General features: G+C 50.5%; 1 protein-coding gene across 2 annotated transcripts; it reads left to right on the top strand.

Moving 5' to 3' along the window:
* The first annotated feature begins 204 nt into the window (after window positions 1-204).
* Window positions 205-11444, top strand: Prelp (proline and arginine rich end leucine rich repeat protein). 2 transcript variants are annotated; one of them, XM_090341387.1, is made up of 4 exons: window positions 205-343; window positions 6479-6557; window positions 8020-8987; window positions 11166-11444. In XM_090341387.1, the coding sequence occupies exons 3-4, from the start codon at window positions 8027-8029 to the stop codon at window positions 11339-11341; spliced, it is 1137 nt and encodes a 378-aa protein (XP_090197513.1). In that variant the 5' UTR covers window positions 205-343; window positions 6479-6557; window positions 8020-8026; the 3' UTR covers window positions 11342-11444. The 2 variants fall into 2 exon arrangements, with proteins under 2 accessions (XP_090197513.1, XP_090197512.1); XM_090341386.1 differs by lacking the exon at window positions 6479-6557.
* Window positions 11445-18147: the final 6703 nt, after the last annotated feature.

The raw sequence follows: 18147 nt of genomic DNA, 5'->3' as shown, positions 1-18147 counted from the left end.
GGCAGAAGGAAACACTATTAAAAGTGAGTGAGTCTGTTCGTGGTATGGCGTGTGGATGAGGTCTTTGGAGTTTTGGCTGCCAAATAAAGACTTTATTGTTGTCATTCCTTCTTTCCCAAGCTCCCTCCCTCTCTCCTCTCCTCCCTCCTCCCTCTCTTCCTCTCCCTCCCTTGCCATCTGCCCCTCCTTCCCCTAACCTAACCTCCCCAACCCAATAGGATCTGCTGGAAGAAAAGTCAGGCAAACAGCACGCACACATCACTGGGAGATCAGAACTCAGAGCTGGCTCTCGGCTGCCACAGTTCCACTGTCCCAGAGCCCAAGGACGGGCAGGTGTGCACAGGTAAGCCAGGCTGTGGGGAGAGGACAGGGAGATGGTGAAGACTCCTGTTCCCCAGGGCTTCCTCCAGTTCTGCCCAGCCTTGTTTACGGATGTAACCTGCCTTCTTCCTTCCCTCGTTTCCTTCCTTTCCTTTCTTCTTTCCTCTCTTTCTTCCCTACCTTCCTTCTTTGCTTGCTTCCTTCCTTCCTTTTTTCCTTCCTTCTTCCTTCCTTCTTTTCTTCCTTCTTCCTTCTTCCCTCCTTCCTCCACCTCTCTCAATTTTAATCTTCCTCATTTCTTGCCTACCCCCTCTTCCTCTCTGCCCATATATTGATTTTCTGCTAAAGTGAAACTTTCTTGGTAAAGATGTTTGGGGTAGTACAGAGAAGCTATGCTGCACCCAGAATTTCAGCAGAAAGTCTAGGTGTCGCCATAGAAACCAGACCCTAGAACCCATTTCTCTGCACCTTGCATGTACTATCTCACATTGTCAAAGACACACACATGCACACATGTGGTGGGTGTCTCACCCTCCACACGCCTCCCCAGCTGCAAGCACAGACAGAGTCTGTCTTCTCCCTGACAAGAGAGTCAGAGGAAGATCATACTTTTTAAGTGGAGGCCGAGAGGGAGGAGATGAAAAAGCACAGGCACTGGAAAGATTTCTTCATTCTTTCGTATTTAATTGAGTAGGAGGGAGAAAAAAAGTGGCTGTCCAACCTGTACTCCATCTTCTCAGCAGCCTGAATTCCTGTCTCCCTGCTCCAAACCACTTGGCTTTTGGAAAGAAAGAAAAATAAATTAAAAAAGCAAAACCAAACCAGGCAATCCAGCTTACAAATCTTGGAGGTCTGAATTCCAGTCCTGGGGAGTCGACTTTTTCTTCCCCCTTCCTTTCTCTCGTAAACAGCTCCAAAAATAAAGTTCTGTTTGAAGTCATTCTGAAATTATCTCAAGCACTCAGGTCAGCAACCCTGTGGTAGAGGAGGAACTTGGGCTGGCTGGGCCCCGGCTCAGGCAGGGTTCTCAGGCTCTGGAACCAAGGACCTTCAGCATCACCTAAAGTGTGGAGGGCAGTGCCAGAGGCCCAGGGGTCTAGTGATGCTTTGGGACATGGGGGGATTCTGCTGGCCTGTCAGACCTGAGTTAGGGGCCTTAGATGTTACTGCAGGGCACAAGCCCAGCACTCTCCAAGTTCTTGCTGAGCCCCGGTGTCCACACTGGTGATCACTTCCTTGAAGGGTCAGGGTGAGTACTGGAGGAAATAGGAAACATCTGTGAATCCCTTTCCTTTCTGCAAGCCCACTTAGGCATATCCCAGAGGAACATTCTAGAACATTCCCTCAAGAAACCTCCAAAGAGTTTGTGTTTCTTCTTACCTGCTAAGCTGCTTACCCTAGACATGCAGAAGTGATGCTGAGTTCTGCCCCCTGCCGACTGCTGTGTCTGATGGGCTTTCTCAGAAGAGGGGCTAAAGAGTAGATCCCTCATCTCCCCGCTCCCACCCCTAGACTCTGCCACCTCCCAGGAGGGCAGCTCCTTACTGGGCCTGTAAGTGAAGTATCTGAAGACTGGAAGGAGTTTATTTTTAAAATCAAGTGCAAATGATTGTAAGTCCTGGGTTCCAGTGGGACTTGAAGTCAATCAAAGAAAGAGAGAGATGTCCCATAGCTAGACAGCAACTTCTCCAGCTGTTGCAAAAACTTCAGGGCTAGGTTAGAAAACAAAGAACTAGAGAGACAGAAAGAGGTGTTCCCATGTGGCTGGGGGTCTTCTAGGATCTCTTGCTAGTTAGTTCTGGGTCCCAAGAGTGGTGTCCCAAACCAAACACGGAAGGAAGTCTCTGTGTGGAAAAGCCAGGACCTGCATTGAGAAAGATCCCCGTCTTTCTGCATCCCTTTGCCCACCCAGGCTGAAGGGAAAAAGATGCCTCAAATCCCTTATGATTCCCTGATGACCAGCCTCACACCTATTAACTCATTTAGCCCTCAAAACAATCCGAAAAAGTTGTTGGCTAGGGATGGAATTTATGGCCTGGCTCTTGCTTAGCCTGCACAGAGCCCTGGATTCAATAAATCCACAGCACCCCCTGCACCCCTCCCCTCATACACACACACACACACACACACACACACACACACACACACACACACACAGTTGCATGCCCATTTTATAGAAGAAGAAACTGGGGCACCAGCTACACAGTTGTAGAGGTGAGGCCCACATCTATAACAACACAAGGAATCGGATCGGGGTGGAAGCAGGGGCAAAGTGGATGTGATGGACCACAGGATGTCATAGGATCAAACTCTTTCTTCTGTATTGCTCAGCATGGACAACTTGCTCTTCTAAACTTGTCACCTAAGGCCATCAAAGCTTCGTTGTGTTTACTTTGGCCTTGTGGTAGATATTAGGAAGGCAGATGGTGTGTTCTTAATAGTGTTAGCCTTATTTTTAGAATTTTTTGATCTCCAACACATTTGAAATTTGCTTATCACACTCAGTTCTAATAACCGAATGAGAAATACAAGGCTAAGAAAGGCTCTGCTCTCCCTGCTTTCTAGATAAGGAGGGAGTCCACCAGGACCATACCAGCCCCAATAGGGGCTCTAAAGGGTTCAAGGCAGACTGAAGTCATGGGATTCAACCTTCTGCTACCAAAGCAGAGAGACCTCTGATCTCTTGACTTCCAATATCTCCCACCCCAAACCACAAGGATAACATGATTCGAGCAGGATGGGCTACAGTACCCCAGGTCAGAAGCAGAAGAGAAGGGAGAAGGAGGGCTACCCTGCATGCCTGGCTCTGGCTCCAGAGCAGTATGGCTCTCTGGGCTATTGATACTAGAGGTGGCCAACCAGAAGGGAAATCTGACAAGGAGAAGACTGCCCATCCACAGTGCCAAGTAACCCCGAGCTTTGCCTGGGAGACAAACCCCAGCTCACACCCCGCTCAACTCTAGTCTCTCCTCACAAAGTTACCAGTCCTTAAACCTGTTCTCAGGCACTAGGCAAGCCCACATGCCAGGCACAACTCCCTCTGTCTCTCGAATTGTTTTCTAACCTATGATCCAAAGGGTCCATGGCATCAACCCTGGACCATTCTAGCTTTAAATGAACAGAACATAGGATAAAGAACTGATTCACTTTCAAATCAAGGCCTCTTTGAGTGACTGCCTGTGATTTGCAGAGATTTTCCTCTCTGGAACTGGCTTCCTGCTGTATGATTTCATCCGATCCTCAGGCAAGGAGCCTGGGGACCGGGAGGAGAGGCAGGCGCAGGAATCGAGCCCAGATCGACATAGTTGGAACTGAAATTTGAATTTTCAACTCTCTTAGGAAAAACATTCCAACATGTAGAGAGTGGATGTGTTGCTGAGCAAAGCAACTGTTCATCCTCTTCAGGAAGCAGCAGCTTTTCTAAGACCTTAAGTTCTTCACACAGTACAGGCCTCTGTAAAGTTCTTAGTCATAGGTAATCAACAGATGATTGTACTGTGAGCGGGACCGAGCAGGGAGGCATGGGGGGGGAGGTGTGCTTGCAAGGGCATAAGAAAATTCAAACACATACACACATTTATGACCCACCTTAAGAGAGTGTAAGATTGGGCCAAGTTTATATTCTACAGGAGCCTAGAGCCACTGCTGTGGCTTTGTGGGTAGGAGCATGAGCCACTGGAGTTGATGAGCCACCAGTCTATCTCTGAGCTCTGACTGTAGAGGCTAGGCCAGCGCAGAGCATTGGCAGAGAGAATGGCCATGTGGACAGAACTTCACACTGGCCAGAAACAGCCATGCTGTATGGAAGGGTGTGGCCTGTGGGAAAGCCCCGAGAAATGAACACTCTCTCCTTGTGCTCTCTCTGTGCACAGAACAGCTCTGATTCATCCCTGAAGGCTGAAAGAAGGGGAGCAGCACAGATCCAAAATACCTCATCCAGGGTCCTCCTGCAGGCTCTGGGGGGACTAGAATGGACAAATGATCAGATTGGACAAGTGCCCAAAGGATTTGACGGGCATGAGGAAAGGCCTGCAGGTCTGAGGGGTGAGGGCCCCTGACAGTAGAGACCAGGGCTGTCCAACCTTGAGACACAGGGACAGACACCCCAGGACAGACAGCCACCCACATCAGTATGCCTCACAGAGAAGGCTTTGTGGGGTGTTTGCTTGCTTAATTTGCTGTCTACTGCCTTCCGTGAGCTTTTGGTGACAGAGGAAAAGAAGGAAATAGGAAAATCTCAGCCTTGGGGCAAGGTTTTTCACAGCAGGAGAGATTTCCTGTTGTTTTGAGACTTCTGAAAAACAAGAGCAATTAAAACACAAGGAAAGAAATAAAGGTTGCGAAAATTGGGGTTCTGAAAAAATGTTCCATTTTAGAATTGCCACACCCACTCCAGTGGAGTCTGTGCAGCATGGAGCAGAAAGAGCTTGAATGGCTGCCAGTCCTGAGGTTCGCACCAATGGTGATCAGGCCTCCTGGAGGTTCCTGGCCGAGACCGGGGCATATGCGTGGAATGCTCATAATGCTGGGTGCTGGGATTCTTTTAACACTCTTTTCATTTCTGATAGTTGATGGTATGGCAGCAATATTCTGTGCCAGCCACTGGCCTAAACAATTGATTGAGTGACTAGATGCTCCAGGAACTAAAAGTGCATGCCCGGCTACTCTGGCGCAAACACATCCACAGCAGCCTTGATGACCTCAATGCACTCTACTAATAATAAGACAGAATTAGAAACTAAACGGAAAACATGATCTCTGAATTAGTAATAAATGTTAGTTTACCTGAATATGCCTTTAATGCGTCTGCATTACTTGTGTAAATGTCACAAGTACCTAATGAATCACATGGGAAAGGATTAGAAGGGCTAGAGCACCGTGGTGTGCTCTAACTGAACAGAAACAATGGACTCTTAGGTTTAAGGTTTTACAATTCCTGGCACAGGGTAATAATTACTAACTTAGAAACAGAATCATAGGAAGAACTAGAAAACAGATGGTAAACAAAGCTAATAGTGATTAATGCTAAGGCGGATGACGCCTAACCATAATGTCTGACTTATTAACCATGGCTTCTTAGAATGAAGGGAGAAGTTTCTTTTCTACTCAGAAAAATGTACCCTGTAACCATTCTTAAACGTGATTGTAATCTTTTGACCTTATGCCAACTGAAAGAAACTACTCCTACTTTGACTGTATATAATCTCACACTCAACAAGTAAAACTTCGCAGCAGACTTCAAACCTCCCTTGCGTTTGTGTCTGTCTGTCATCGCCGAATCCATTCCTGACCTGTGAATCCAGACTTGGTCTCCCCGCATTCCCGCTGAGTCGGTCTGCGGCATAGAATGTCAATGTTTTACCTCTCTATTTGTGTATGATCATGCTATTTTCAAGACTATTATGAGCTTTATAAAAATGCTAATTTATAATTCATCAAAATTATAAGTAAATGGAGCATAGCAACATAGCTCAAGTTCTACAATGGGTATCTTGTCTTTGACAACATATATAATGTTGATAGAGCCAGGATGAATTCTAGGGAAATGACTTTTGCAAAACTCTTGGAGAATATTTTATTGGACGAGATCCCTTCAGAGGGAAGAGGAGAAGCATCAGAAGTAGCTAGATGGGGGCCAGGAGTTTGGCATAGTGGTAGAGTGCTTGCCTAGCATGCACGAAGACCCGGGCTCGATTCCTCGGTACCACATACATGGAAGTGGTGCTAAGACTCAAGTGGTAGAGCTCTAGCCTTGAGAAAGTCCAAGGACAGTGCTCAGGCCCTGAGCTCAAGCCCAGGTCTGGCAAAAACAAACAAAAAAAAGTAGCTAGATGGCCATTCCTTCTTCTCTCTGTCCTTCTCCCCGCTCCTTCCTTGTCCTTCTGCCCCACGGCAGTGGATTGCACCAGGACTCTCAGATGCATTGAGCAAATGTGCAAGTCTGAGCTTCTTTATGTGCATAGGAGAGCATTATGGGTATCTGTAGGCCAGGAACAAAGGTGTGTGTGTGTGTGTGTGTGTGTGTGTGTGTGTGTGTGTGTGTGTGTGTGTGTGTACATGTGTACACGTGTATGCAGTATGCATGCACCTGTGGGTGACAGCTCTGCACCAATCCAGGCTTAGCTCTGCCTTCTTCCCTATGTCTTGTCACATTCAGTACCTGCTGCACTTCTGGCTCAGGTCCTGCAGCTGGTGAGAGGCTTCTGCTGCCTTCCTTCCATCAAAACCAGCTGAAGGTGAGTGCTAGACAAGCAAGGGAAGAGTCTGAGCTGATGTGGCCCAGAAGGAAGGTCTGGATTGGAGGCAAGGTCCAGAGGTAGAATGGGGCCACCCTCCAGGCCACTCTGTCTCAGAGAACCTCAAGAAGCATGCATCTCCAGTGTATTCAAAGTCCAGGGGAGGGAAAATGAGAGGACGGCCAGTGAGTCCATGTGGGAAGAGGGCTCCGAGGAGGTGCAGCAGGACGGCAGGTCGGGGGAGGTACAGTTATAGGCACGTCTCCTTAGACCCTTCCAAGCTCAGGTTAGTGAGGGAAGCCTGTGACTGTTGATACTGACCATCTGTAGGCCTGGGTCTATTAATATTTATCCATTTTCAGCTCAATCCCAACCACATGGCTCTATCTATGAAGATCAACCCCCAAAACCAACCAGTTCTCTAGTCCAATGTCACTGCCAAGTTTTTCTTGATATCATACCTCAACCCCACCAACTCCAAAAGTTCTGGAGAACAGCCATACTAGGTCAAAGGAAAGTGTCCTTCCCCCCCCCAATCTTTCCCTTCCTTTCCTGTTTATTTTCCCAAGAGCCTCTACATCTGGGAGAAATTCTTGGCATGGCTTACACTGGCAAAGGCCAGCACACTCTGAGCCAAGCACAGAGGGGAGGACTAGCACATAGGCTGGAGAGCAGGGATGGGTGTAGGGTGCCGGAGTCCTTCCCTTCTTCCATGAGCTTTCTTCTAGAAGGCAGAGATCCTGGACTTGTGTCCCGTGTCTGCTGTTAAGTAGCTCCCTGACCCTCACAGACGCTCCCTCCTCCAGTCTCAGATTTTGTAAGCAATGGGGTCTGGACTTGATGGGCGATTTCAAATCATTTATGGCAATGAAACTTTTTCTCTCTTCTTGCTTCCAATGAATGTCTTGGCTAAATCTCAAGATAGACAGATAGGTAGAGGATAGATAGATAGATAGATAGATAGATAGATAGATAGATAGATAGATGATAAGGTGGTCTGAAAGTAAACTAGGAGTGTCCCAGAGGCCCCTCCTCAGCTCCCCTTCTCAAGGGTTCCAGACACAGCTTCACATACTGCAGTGTGGGATTGCAAAAGGACCCTTCCAGACGTTCCACCAGGACTGTCTGCTTCACACATTCCAGCATCCCTGTACAAAGGCAGGGATGGTTTTCTTGAGTCACGAAGGAGAGACTCGGGGCCTTAGAGCTGAAGGATTTTATACAACCAGCCTCAGGGCCCTGACTCCCAGCCTCATATCTCTAGCAGGACCACTCGCCTTCCCCAGAGAGGCTGAGCACATGTGGCTGACATCAAGGCCACGTTACTCTGCCCCTGCTCTGTGGGTTCCTGACCCTACCCCCTTTCCTTGGATCTTGACCTGGCTGACCCTAGTCACAGAGACCTGATATTTGATTCCCGAGGCTCAGCAGGCTGACAGCCTCCCCTGTTTCTTCCCCCTAGGTGGATCATGAGGTCATCCCTCTGCTGGTTCCTTTCACTGCTCCTCATCTTGGCCTCTGAGGCCCAAGGCCAGCCAGCAAGACCCAAACCCGGGAGCAGGCGCAGGCCCAGGCCCAGGCCCACACCCAGCCTTCCTCATCCCGATGAGCCAGCAGAGCCTACAGACCTGCCTCCCCCCCTGCCTCCTGGCCCTCCATCTGTCTTCCCTGACTGTCCCCGCGAATGCTTCTGCCCCCCTGACTTCCCCTCAGCCCTTTACTGCGACAGCCGGAACCTGCGCAGGGTCCCCGTCATCCCACCCCGCATCCATTACCTCTACCTCCAGAACAACTTCATCTCCGAGCTCCCCGTCGAGTCCTTCAAGAACGCCACAGGCCTGAGGTGGATCAACCTGGACAACAACCGAATCCGCAAGGTGGACCAGAGGGTGCTGGAGAAGCTCCCCGGCCTGGTGTTCCTCTACATGGAGAAGAACCAGCTGGAAGAGGTGCCCTCCGCCCTGCCCCGGAACCTGGAGCAGCTGCGGCTGAGTCAGAACCACATCTCCAGGATCCCACCCGGTGTCTTCAGCAAGCTGGAGAACCTGCTGCTCCTGGATCTGCAGCACAACAAGCTGAGCGACGGCGTCTTCAAGCCAGACACCTTCCAGGGCCTCAAGAGCCTCATGCAGCTCAACCTGGCCCACAACATCCTGAGAAAGATGCCGCCCAAGGTCCCCGCAGCCATTCACCAGCTCTACCTGGACAGCAACAAGATCGAGACCATCCCCAACGGATACTTCAAGGACTTCCCCAACCTTGCTTTCATCCGGATGAACTACAACAAGCTGTCGGACAAGGGGCTCCCCAAAAACTCCTTCAACATCTCCAACCTGCTCGTGCTCCACCTGTCCCACAACAAGATCAGCAATGTGCCTGCCATCAACAACAAGCTAGAGCACCTGTACCTCAACAACAACAGCATTGAGAGTGAGTGGGGTGGGGCCACCGCCAAGGGGGCGTGGTGACCACCGGGTGGCTGGGGCCTCAATGTCCAGCAGCCTTGCAGGGTGGGCTGTGGCAGCTGACTGAGCTGGGGGTGTCTCTGGGTGACAGAGCCCTACCTAGCACACACAGCACCTTGGCTTCTGGACCCAACAGCATACGCACCCCCAAATCTACCTTGGCTCTGAACCTCAGATCTTTGTCTTACCTAATTGAGAGTGACTTTGGAAAGTCACTGGGAAGTTTCCTCCTTGGCAAACTGAGAACAGTAATCATCTCTTCTAGGACAAGGTTGCCAGGAGGTTTGGTTGTTTAACACTACTGACCTGTGCAGAATGCCATGCTTGGAGGGCAGTGGCTTTTCTTCTTCCATCCCATCTCATTGTCAGCAGCTACTTTAGCCTCTAGATCCCCAAATAGGATGGACATGAGAACTATTCCTGCACATTCTTACAAGTGGGACAGAGATACCAAAATGTTCAGCCTGGCAGACAGGGAGGGAGTTTTGTCCCACAGTCAAGGAAACTGGAAAAGCAAAGCAGCCAGAGATAATGTGTGTGTGCAGATGCTTCCTGAATCTATCTAGAAGGTGACAGCATTCAGTTGTACCAGATATTGTATTTAAAGGAGAATTTACCTAAGCATTATGGACAGATTTCTGGGCTTGGGGAGTCAGTTACAGATCAGTCAAAAGTGTCATCCAGGGCACTCCTCCTTTTGCCCTTCTCCCCTGTCTTGGAGGAGTTTACACTACTTTCTTCTCACTTTCAGATAAACTTGTCCTGTAATCCCAGATATTTCAGAGGCTGAGACAGGAGACTCTCAGGTTCAAGATTGCATAGCCTAGATTACATACTAGCACTATGTCTCTGAAAGACATGAAAAAAAAAAACCTCAAAATACTCAAAGGCCCAAAGTCATCTCTGAGTAAAACACTAGAAAAAAGTCTTGGAAACAACAAAAAAATAATAATGATAATTTTATTCAGTCCGTGAACAAAACCAACCTACACTCATACATGGTATGAAGCCGTTGCGGGGGCCAAGGGGACAAGGGAGAGAGAAAAACCCTAGAAAAACATTAGAGGGCCCTCAGTTTCCAATCCAAAAAGTGAGGAAGAATTTGACGACATTTCCACAGTCTTGAAACAAATATATAGAGCAAGTCTGGGCTAACTGGACATTATTTTTGGTATTTATCTTACAAGATACAAATTCAGGGAAACAGAAAACCTATTTAATTTTATCCTGTAGCTAGCACATTAAAAGGGAACACACTGCCCCTAGGGAGCTCTGTAGGCTGAACAAGGGACAGAAAGGATATTTACACTAATAGCTGGCTGACAGGCCCCTGCCAGACTGTGGCAGGTAGTGCAGCTTTCTGGGGCTTAGTCATGCCCTGCTCCACATGCCTACCCCAGCCCCACTCCTGTGACACTAATGGACAGGATGGCTGAGGGAACCAGGCCAGGACAGTATGACAGTTATGGTTTAGCAATGATTTTCAGAGCTGTCACTTATACTGCCCTGTAGGGTTTGCAAAATGCCTTCTCCTACATTCTCTCACTAATAGCCAGGGCTGGCCACGTGCACAGCATTTCATGGAACAAGTGTCAAGGTGGTAAAGCCCATAGGGGAAAAATCCATCTGTGCCAGGGCTCTTCTATTCTTATGATAGAAGAAAACCAGGAGAGGAGGAAGAAGTTGATAACAGATCAGATTTCTCCCTCACCCATCTCCCATAGATGATACTCAAGCTGAAGCTTAAGGAGAACGAATCTTTCTTGTCCACCTAAAAAAAAAAAAAAAAGACAATGGAGAAATGGAACCTCAGGCCAAGGACACTTCAGAATCCAGAGTCTTGTTGTCTTCCCAGCCCACTGCCCTCTTCCAAATTCCCTATTCCCACAAACATAACCCTCATCCATGAGGCCCCGTGCCTGCACCTTCCATCCAGTCCCCCTCCACCCGCTGGCCTCGCATCTCACCTCCCTCAGTGGCTTCTCCACCTCTGGGGATTAGGGAGACCTGTGTAGGATTACACATTCCCAAAGCCAGGCAGTCCAGAGAGGAGAGCTCTGCAGCCCTCCATCCTGGTGCCCGCCCCCCTTCTCCCTCCTTACAGGGGCCTCTCACCATTGACTTTTCCTGTCTTTCTCCGTAGAGATCAATGGGACTCAGATTTGCCCCAACAACCTTGTGGCCTTCCATGACTTCTCCTCGGATCTGGAGCACGTGCCCCACCTGCGCTATCTGCGGCTGGACGGGAACTTCCTGAAGCCCCCCATCCCGCTCGACCTCATGATGTGTTTCCGCCTCCTGCAGTCTGTGGTCATCTAGGCCTTGCTGTGGGCTAGACCTCCTCTGACCACACTTGAAGAAGGCTAGTGGCCCAGGCACAGTGCCTACCATTTTTCTCTGCCTCCTCCTCTCCCCCTTCCCCTCCCCCTGGCTTTGCTACTTTTCTCCCCTCTTTCTGAGGATGGAAAATGCCATGTGCTTGGCTGTACCTTTGAGGCAAGACTTCCCAGAGCTTCACTTGGTCCCATCCAGTTCAAACTCCTCCCCACACCCTGCATACCCAAACCACGAGCTTTCTGTGGTCTCCGTTCCCGCCAGATGCAGGACTCCAAGTCCCTTCCCCTCCCCTCCTCCATCTATGGCTCCTGGGTAAGGCTGGACCACAGACTGGCGTCTTAATCTCCGTCCTGGCTAAGTAAGAAGCAGAAGGTCCTGGCAGCCCGGAGGTGCTGCTGGAGACTCTGCTATTTTATAGGGCAACTTGGCCCCCAAAGAGGCAGAGAAACCCAGGTCTCCTCAGCCAAAGATCCCTTCCTTCAAACTGCTCTCCCCCACCCCCTTCCCTGGCTATCAGGCACCACTCTCCGCCAACCCACGTTCGTTCTCCGGGAAGGAAATAAGAGAATGACTGAGGCAGGGGAGGGCCAGGATGCTGGCAAGCGCTTGTGCCCAGAAATGAGTTAGAAGCCCTTCTTTGCCTCCAGGGTGGCATAGCACACACTCTCCAGACTGGGCCTCAGAGGAGCCACCAACAAGAGCTGCTTAAGGCACTAGACTGTAGCTAGAAGGAGAGGGCTGGGGGTCAGAGCCCCTTGGGGGTGTTGATGAATCCTGTAGCAACTCCTGCCCAACCAGAGCAGTGGCCTAAGGTCCTGGGGAGCAGAGTTCACAGTGGAGGATCAGGAGCACCACTCTCCCCTCCCCTTACTCCATCTGTTCTCTATTAGTGCAGAAGGCCCAGTCATTTCCACCTCTAGGGGAGGGCAGGTTTTGAGAAACTGGGAGCAAGGGGCGGAGCTCCTAGAAATATCCCAGAAGCCTCTGCAGCATTGGAAATCAGCCTCTCTCTCAAACAGAGCCACGAGTGACACCTGGTGGCAGCTGAAGGTGGCAGCTGGCTCCAGTCTTCTCACCTCTCCCTGGCATCATACATATTCCAAGGTCACAGAGCTGGCGGGTTCCAGCACCAGAGAGCCAGCTGTGGGGTGCTTGGGGTCTCCCTCCTCTAGTGACCAAGGGGCACATAGGTGCAAAGGCTGAGGCTCATTTCCATGGTAAGGGACCATCAATGAGAAACCTTTTGGAGCCCAGGTCTCTTCCTCTCTCAGCTCTCACATCTGTAAAACCAGGCAAGGGTCCTCTATGCTCCCGCTGCAAGTCTGTGGTCCCACACTGTAAAGCAAACCCCAACGCAGGATGCAGCCTAACTCCTACTACCCTTCTCTTGCAATAATTTATTCTCTATCCCTAACCCAGAGGCTTCCCCGTCCTCCTTGCCTGGCCCAGGTGAGCAGCTTGGCAGATCTCCTTTAACATCCCCCTTAACTTTCTATAGAGGCTGCTGACCCTACCCCACCCCACTGGGGGTTGGTGAAAAGTTTAGAGAGCTAGAAGTAAGACACAGTTTGTGCCCTAAAAAGGTAACCTTTACAAGAAATTGGATTAGCCCCGTGCCAGTGGCTCATGCCTGTAGTCTAGCTATGAAGGGGATTGAGATCTGAGGATAGAGTTTCAAAGCAAGTCCCAGCAGGGAAAATCCGTGAGATTCTTATGTCTAATTAACCAGGAAAAAGCTGGAAGTGGTGATGTGGCTTAAGCGGGGGAAAAAACAGCTTTGTGTAAAACAGTTAAAAAACAGAGGTGAGACCCTGAGCCCCAGCACTGGAGACACAAATCCCCATTCCACATGGACCCATCTCTTTTGCCAACTGCAGAATGCAAGGCCCGTTCATTCCATCTCAGGCCCTTTGCCACTCTCCTCCTAGTTGCAGCTGGTTTCTCCAAGGCTTCCGCTTAAAGTGCATTTACTTTTCTGGCTATAAGCAACCTGGTGCTATGTCCTGGATAAATCCCTCTGCACCTGTTCACTCCTTTCCAACTCAGCCCCTTTGGTGAGGCTCGGGGATGGGGGGCCTGCGAACCTAAACCGTTTGGTTTTAGCAGCTACGCCATCACCACCATTCCATCGTCCCAGAACCTCATCCTCTGCCCTCTGCCACTGGAAGCCAGGTGTGTTTGCATTAAGTTAGCCTTGTAGTTCACACTCCCCTACCCCATGCACAAGCAGTGTGCCTTCCTGTTTAGAAAGCTCCTCCTCCTTCCACAAGTTCACTCGCTCAGTGCCATGGGCCTCTGCGTGTGCAGTGGTGCAGGAAGTGCATGTATGTAGTTTGTATGCACATCTGTTCCCTCTGGAAGACCATGCTAACCTTGTGAAACCATATTGACACATCAACACACTTCAGAGCAGAGGAAATAGGTACACTCTGTACACACATCTGTTCTCTCTGGAAGACCATGCTAACCTTGTGAAACCATGTTCACATGTCAACACGCTTCATAGCCGAGGAAATAAAGCCAAATGAAAACCACCCTGCTCGAGCCTGGCGATATGACCTGGTCAAGAAGAATACCTGAAAGCCAGGTGCTGGTGACTAGCTACTCAGGAGGCTGAGGTCTGAAGACCACAGTTCAAAGCCAGCAGCAGCAGACAAATCTTTGAGACTTGTATCTCCAATTAACCACCAAAAAGCTGGAAATGAAGGTGTAGCTCAAGTGGCTGAGTGCCAGCCTTCAGTGAAAAAAAAAAATAAACCTAGAGTGTGAGGCTTTGAGTTCAAGCCCCAGCACTGCCATAAATAAGCAAGGAAGGAAGGAAGGAAGGAAGGAAGGAAGAAAGGAAGGAAGGAAGGAAGGAAGGAAGGAAGGAAGGAAGGAAGGAAGGAAGGAAGGAAAAAGAGGAGGAGGGAGGGAAAGAAGGAAGGAAGGAGAACATACCTGGGAAAGCTGGCCCAGTGCTTTTTCTGGGAGAATTTACCCCAAAATTCATAACCTTCATGAACAATTAGTCCTGGAAGTCAGTTTAGAAACCAAACAGCTACATTGGAAGCCCCAAAGCCCATTCAACCCATGGCAGCAAATTTCGGAGAGTCTCTCAGTTTTTTCAGCACCACGTCTGGTCGTGTAGAGCATACAAACCACGGGGCGTGCGTCCCAAGGGCCCTGGGCTCTTTCTTCACTGGGAACTTGGCTCCCAAGGGGATCCAGAACCTTGCAAGCCTTGGCCATGACCTATAGGATGATGCCCACCAGCCAATTGGTCCCTGAGCCCACATGGCCTGCTCAGCATCCACTCTATTCAGTTCAGTTCATCAGTGGTTCCGTGGGCATTGAAGGGGCACAGGCTCCCAGCTAAGCACTCACAAATGGGCACTTTACAACCCTGGGCCCAAGGAAGTCCCAACTTGGCAAAGGGGAAGGCGTGGAGACTTGCTGTTCCTGCCTTTGGTGCTGGTGATCTGAGCTCCAGTAGCACGGAGGAAGAGGTCTCTCTCTCTCTCTCTCTCTCTCTCTCTCTCTCTCTCTCTCTCTCTCTCTCTCTCTCTCTCTCTCTCTCTCTCTCTCTCTCTCTCTCTCTGCTGGGGAGATCCCCAGAAGGCACTGGACATTTAGGCAGGCTCTTAGGGATGAAACATATTTTTCCAGATGGGAAAAAAAATATCAAGAAAAGAGTGCTTGCCTAGCATGCATAAAGCCCCGGGTTTGATTCCTCGATAACACATATTCACAAAAAGTCAAAAGTGGCGCTGTAATTCAAGTGGCAGAGTGCTAGCCTTGAGCAAAAAGTGTCCAAGGACAGGGCCCTGAGTTTAAGCCCTAGAATTGGCAAAAAGAAAGAAAGGAAGGAAGGAAGGAAGGAAGGAAGGAAGGAAGGAAGGAAGGAAGGAAGGAAGGAAGGGAGGGAGGGAGGAAAGAAAGAAAGAAAGAAAAAGAAAGAAAGAAAGAAAGAAAGAAAGAAAGAAAGAAAGAAAGAAAGAAAGAGAGGAAAAGAATATACACCTAGAAGGGGAAACAGTACAAGAAAAAGGACGTTCTGGGGGTAGATTCTGTGTTTGAGGAAGAACAGTTTCCGGTTCTCCTCCAGAGTAAGGTGGCTAGAGGCCCTCAGCCCGGCAGGGAATACACCCTGTCGTGCAACATGCAGGAAGGCCCCACACTCCTGTCTGCCCTCTCCTCCTGCCCACCTCAGGGACAGCAGCAGGATTGGCTGGCCAGACTTCTGTGCACAGCACCTGCCACCTCCTTTCTGTCACCATGCCTTGTGCCTCTGCTAATGAGGCACTGGGATTAGGATGCCTTTCACCTGCCCCCAGGCCAGCGGGGGAACAACAGCATGGCTCCCCTGAGATTCATGTCTGTGAACCAGTGAGCTTGCAATGGCGAGACTAGAAGTTGGGAGAAAGTCAAGAGCCAGGTGCAGGCGCTCCACTCAGTATCTGGTGACTCCGGCAGGGATCCCCCAACACACACACACACACACACACACACACACACACACACACACACACACACACATGGGAGAGGCTGGTGTGTGTGTGGGGGGGTCTCTGCAGGGCTGGGGGTGTGGTGGCACAGCAGGGATGGCAGAAGTGTATGGAAGGAGTGTGTCACAGAGTGCGGAGGAGGGTGGGAGCAGGTGGCAGGGGAATGAATGAACGAATGAATGAATGAACAGTCGTGTTTGAATCCCCCACAGGAATACATGGCATGAGGCAGGGAAGGGAACACTTCCAAGCTATGGTGGCAGAGGGTCTCTGACTGGGAAATCCTAGCTCTAAAGAGAAAATGGGGGAGTACATACTGCCAAATGTGCCATCTGCTTCCCCGGAGCCCTCCTGGTTCCAGGACTGTGTCTCCCACTACCCAGCAGTCTCTCATTCTGTCATTTCCAGATGGGATGGTGGGGGAGGGGGCTGGGAGGGCTGCAGGATAAGGGAGCATGCATTCCTGGGTCATCTAGGTTCTTGAGTTGGTGACAGCCCCTCTTCTGCCAGCTCATGGCCTTGGGGCTGGCCTAGCAGGTCTGCCCCTTCACCTGGCATACCATGGAGCCAGAGGGGAGCCGGGCCAGAGCCTTCTGTTCTGAGGGTTCAAGGACACACTGTCTCGGGGCTCCCTGGGACCTTGACAAAAGGGAAGTCATGGGAACCCGGAGAGCTCTTGCCTGAGACTCAGGAACTCTAGGTATTGGATTTGGCCTTGGGCTTGTCACCTGCCCTCCCTAGACTTCATTTCCTCCTCTGTCCAGCAAGGAGTTCTGACAATTGATCGCAAGAGAGCTTCTGGCACCCAGTTCAGGGCTAGCACCTGTGAACCCCAATACTCCCAACCCCCTGCTTGTCTCCCTCACGCCCTCATCCACTCCTGGGGATATTGTTCAATATGGGTCCTTGGGGGCTGTGGTGGTGGCTTGGCTGGCTTGCAGCCCGTCAGTATCTTTTTCTCGCTGAATTCCATCTATGAAGCCATCTCATCACTCATCACTTGCAAGAAAAAAGCCAGGAAGGCAAGTCTCCTTTGCAAGGAGGGGGGCAAGAGGGAGGGGGGGGCGGGAGGGAGGGAGGGAAGGAGGGAAGGAAAGAGAGAATATGCTGGCAGCAGAATGGGTAGAGGGAAGAGAAAGAATTCTTCTCGTTCAGGGCACAAAGGATTAGGATTGGGGACCCCTGAGAACAGCATGGGAAATGAGAAGTCTAAGTGGACCGCTCTGCCTGGGCCCCTCCCCCCACCCCCGCTGGTGGGCACGCCCTCTCTGCCCCCAGTGCTGGTGGCTTTTCCTTTTGAGTCCCCACCTCTCTGGATGCTAACTCCATTCAAGAGCCCCAGCATGGGAAGGGTAAGGCTGAAGGTTGGAGGCGCCAGGCTCATGGATGTGCATGTGAGGGGCTGGGGAGGGATGGGAGGAGGACAGAGGGGGTCTCAGACCCTGTCCAGGGAAGTGGCAGGAAGCTTGGGGGGGGCAGTAACCCCTGCCTTCTTGAAGTTATATAGTTGAGTGTGGAGTGAGATGGGGCGGGGGGTGGGGGGATTGGTGAGGAAACTTGCTGCTAGCTACTGCTGGGAGCCAGTACCTTGGCCCAAATGAAGTAACAAAGGGGTTGATCTAGCTTTGGGAGAGCTAATGGTGGGGTACACACTTACCCAAGGGCACCTCAACACCCACACCCCAGAATTCCTCCACACTCACAACAAGGCTTATAAAACTCTCTAGTCTCTCATCTGTGTCTAGAAAACTGCATCTCCCCTCTAGCTCAGGGAATAACCTCCCTCCCCCCTCTCTCTCTCTTTCCCTCTCTCCCTCTCTCTTTCCCCCTTTCCCTTTCCCCCTTTCCCTTTCCCCCTTTCTCCCCCCCTTAAATTGTATGTCAGATTGTGCGCCGTCTCTCATCTCTCCTAACAGGTTGTTACTGAAAAGGGAGGCAAGTCCTGTGCCTGGAATTTAATAGACCTTCTCGTGTTTGTTGAGTGAATGGGAGAGTGGGTAATCTTTAGAAAACCTCCCGCAAGCCTTGATGGTATGCTTTCTCTACGTCTGGTTTACTGAGGAAGAGCCACGCTCTGTGTGTGTGGTTGTTGATGACAGAACATTTGTCTACACCTACAGTGTACATTTGCCGAGCCTGTCTGTGACCAGTGATCTAGCCTCTGTAGATGAGTTCAGCAACACAGGGACTCAGCTGGAGCTTGAGCACTGGACGAAGACACAGTGTGCTTGTGTGCAGTGTGGGGATGGGGCATTGGACAGGCTATTGGGTCATTCTGAGAAAGCCTCCCTTCTTCCCAGC

The sequence above is a fragment of the Megascapheus bottae genome, chromosome 10, assembly GCF_031878675.1.
Source record: "Megascapheus bottae isolate mThoBot1 chromosome 10, mThoBot2.hap1, whole genome shotgun sequence".
NCBI classification, from domain to species: Eukaryota; Metazoa; Chordata; class Mammalia; order Rodentia; family Geomyidae; genus Megascapheus; species Megascapheus bottae.
This window is presented reverse-complemented; position numbering and strand designations above follow the sequence as displayed.

Coding starts and splice junctions, on each gene's coding strand:
- Prelp (XM_090341386.1), top strand. CDS start 8,027: ATGAGGTCATCCCTCTGCTGGTTCCTTTCACTGCTCCTCATCTTGGCC. Junction 8,988..11,165: donor CAACAACAACAGCATTGAGA/GTGAGTGGGGTG, acceptor CTTTCTCCGTAG/AGATCAATGGGACTCAGATT.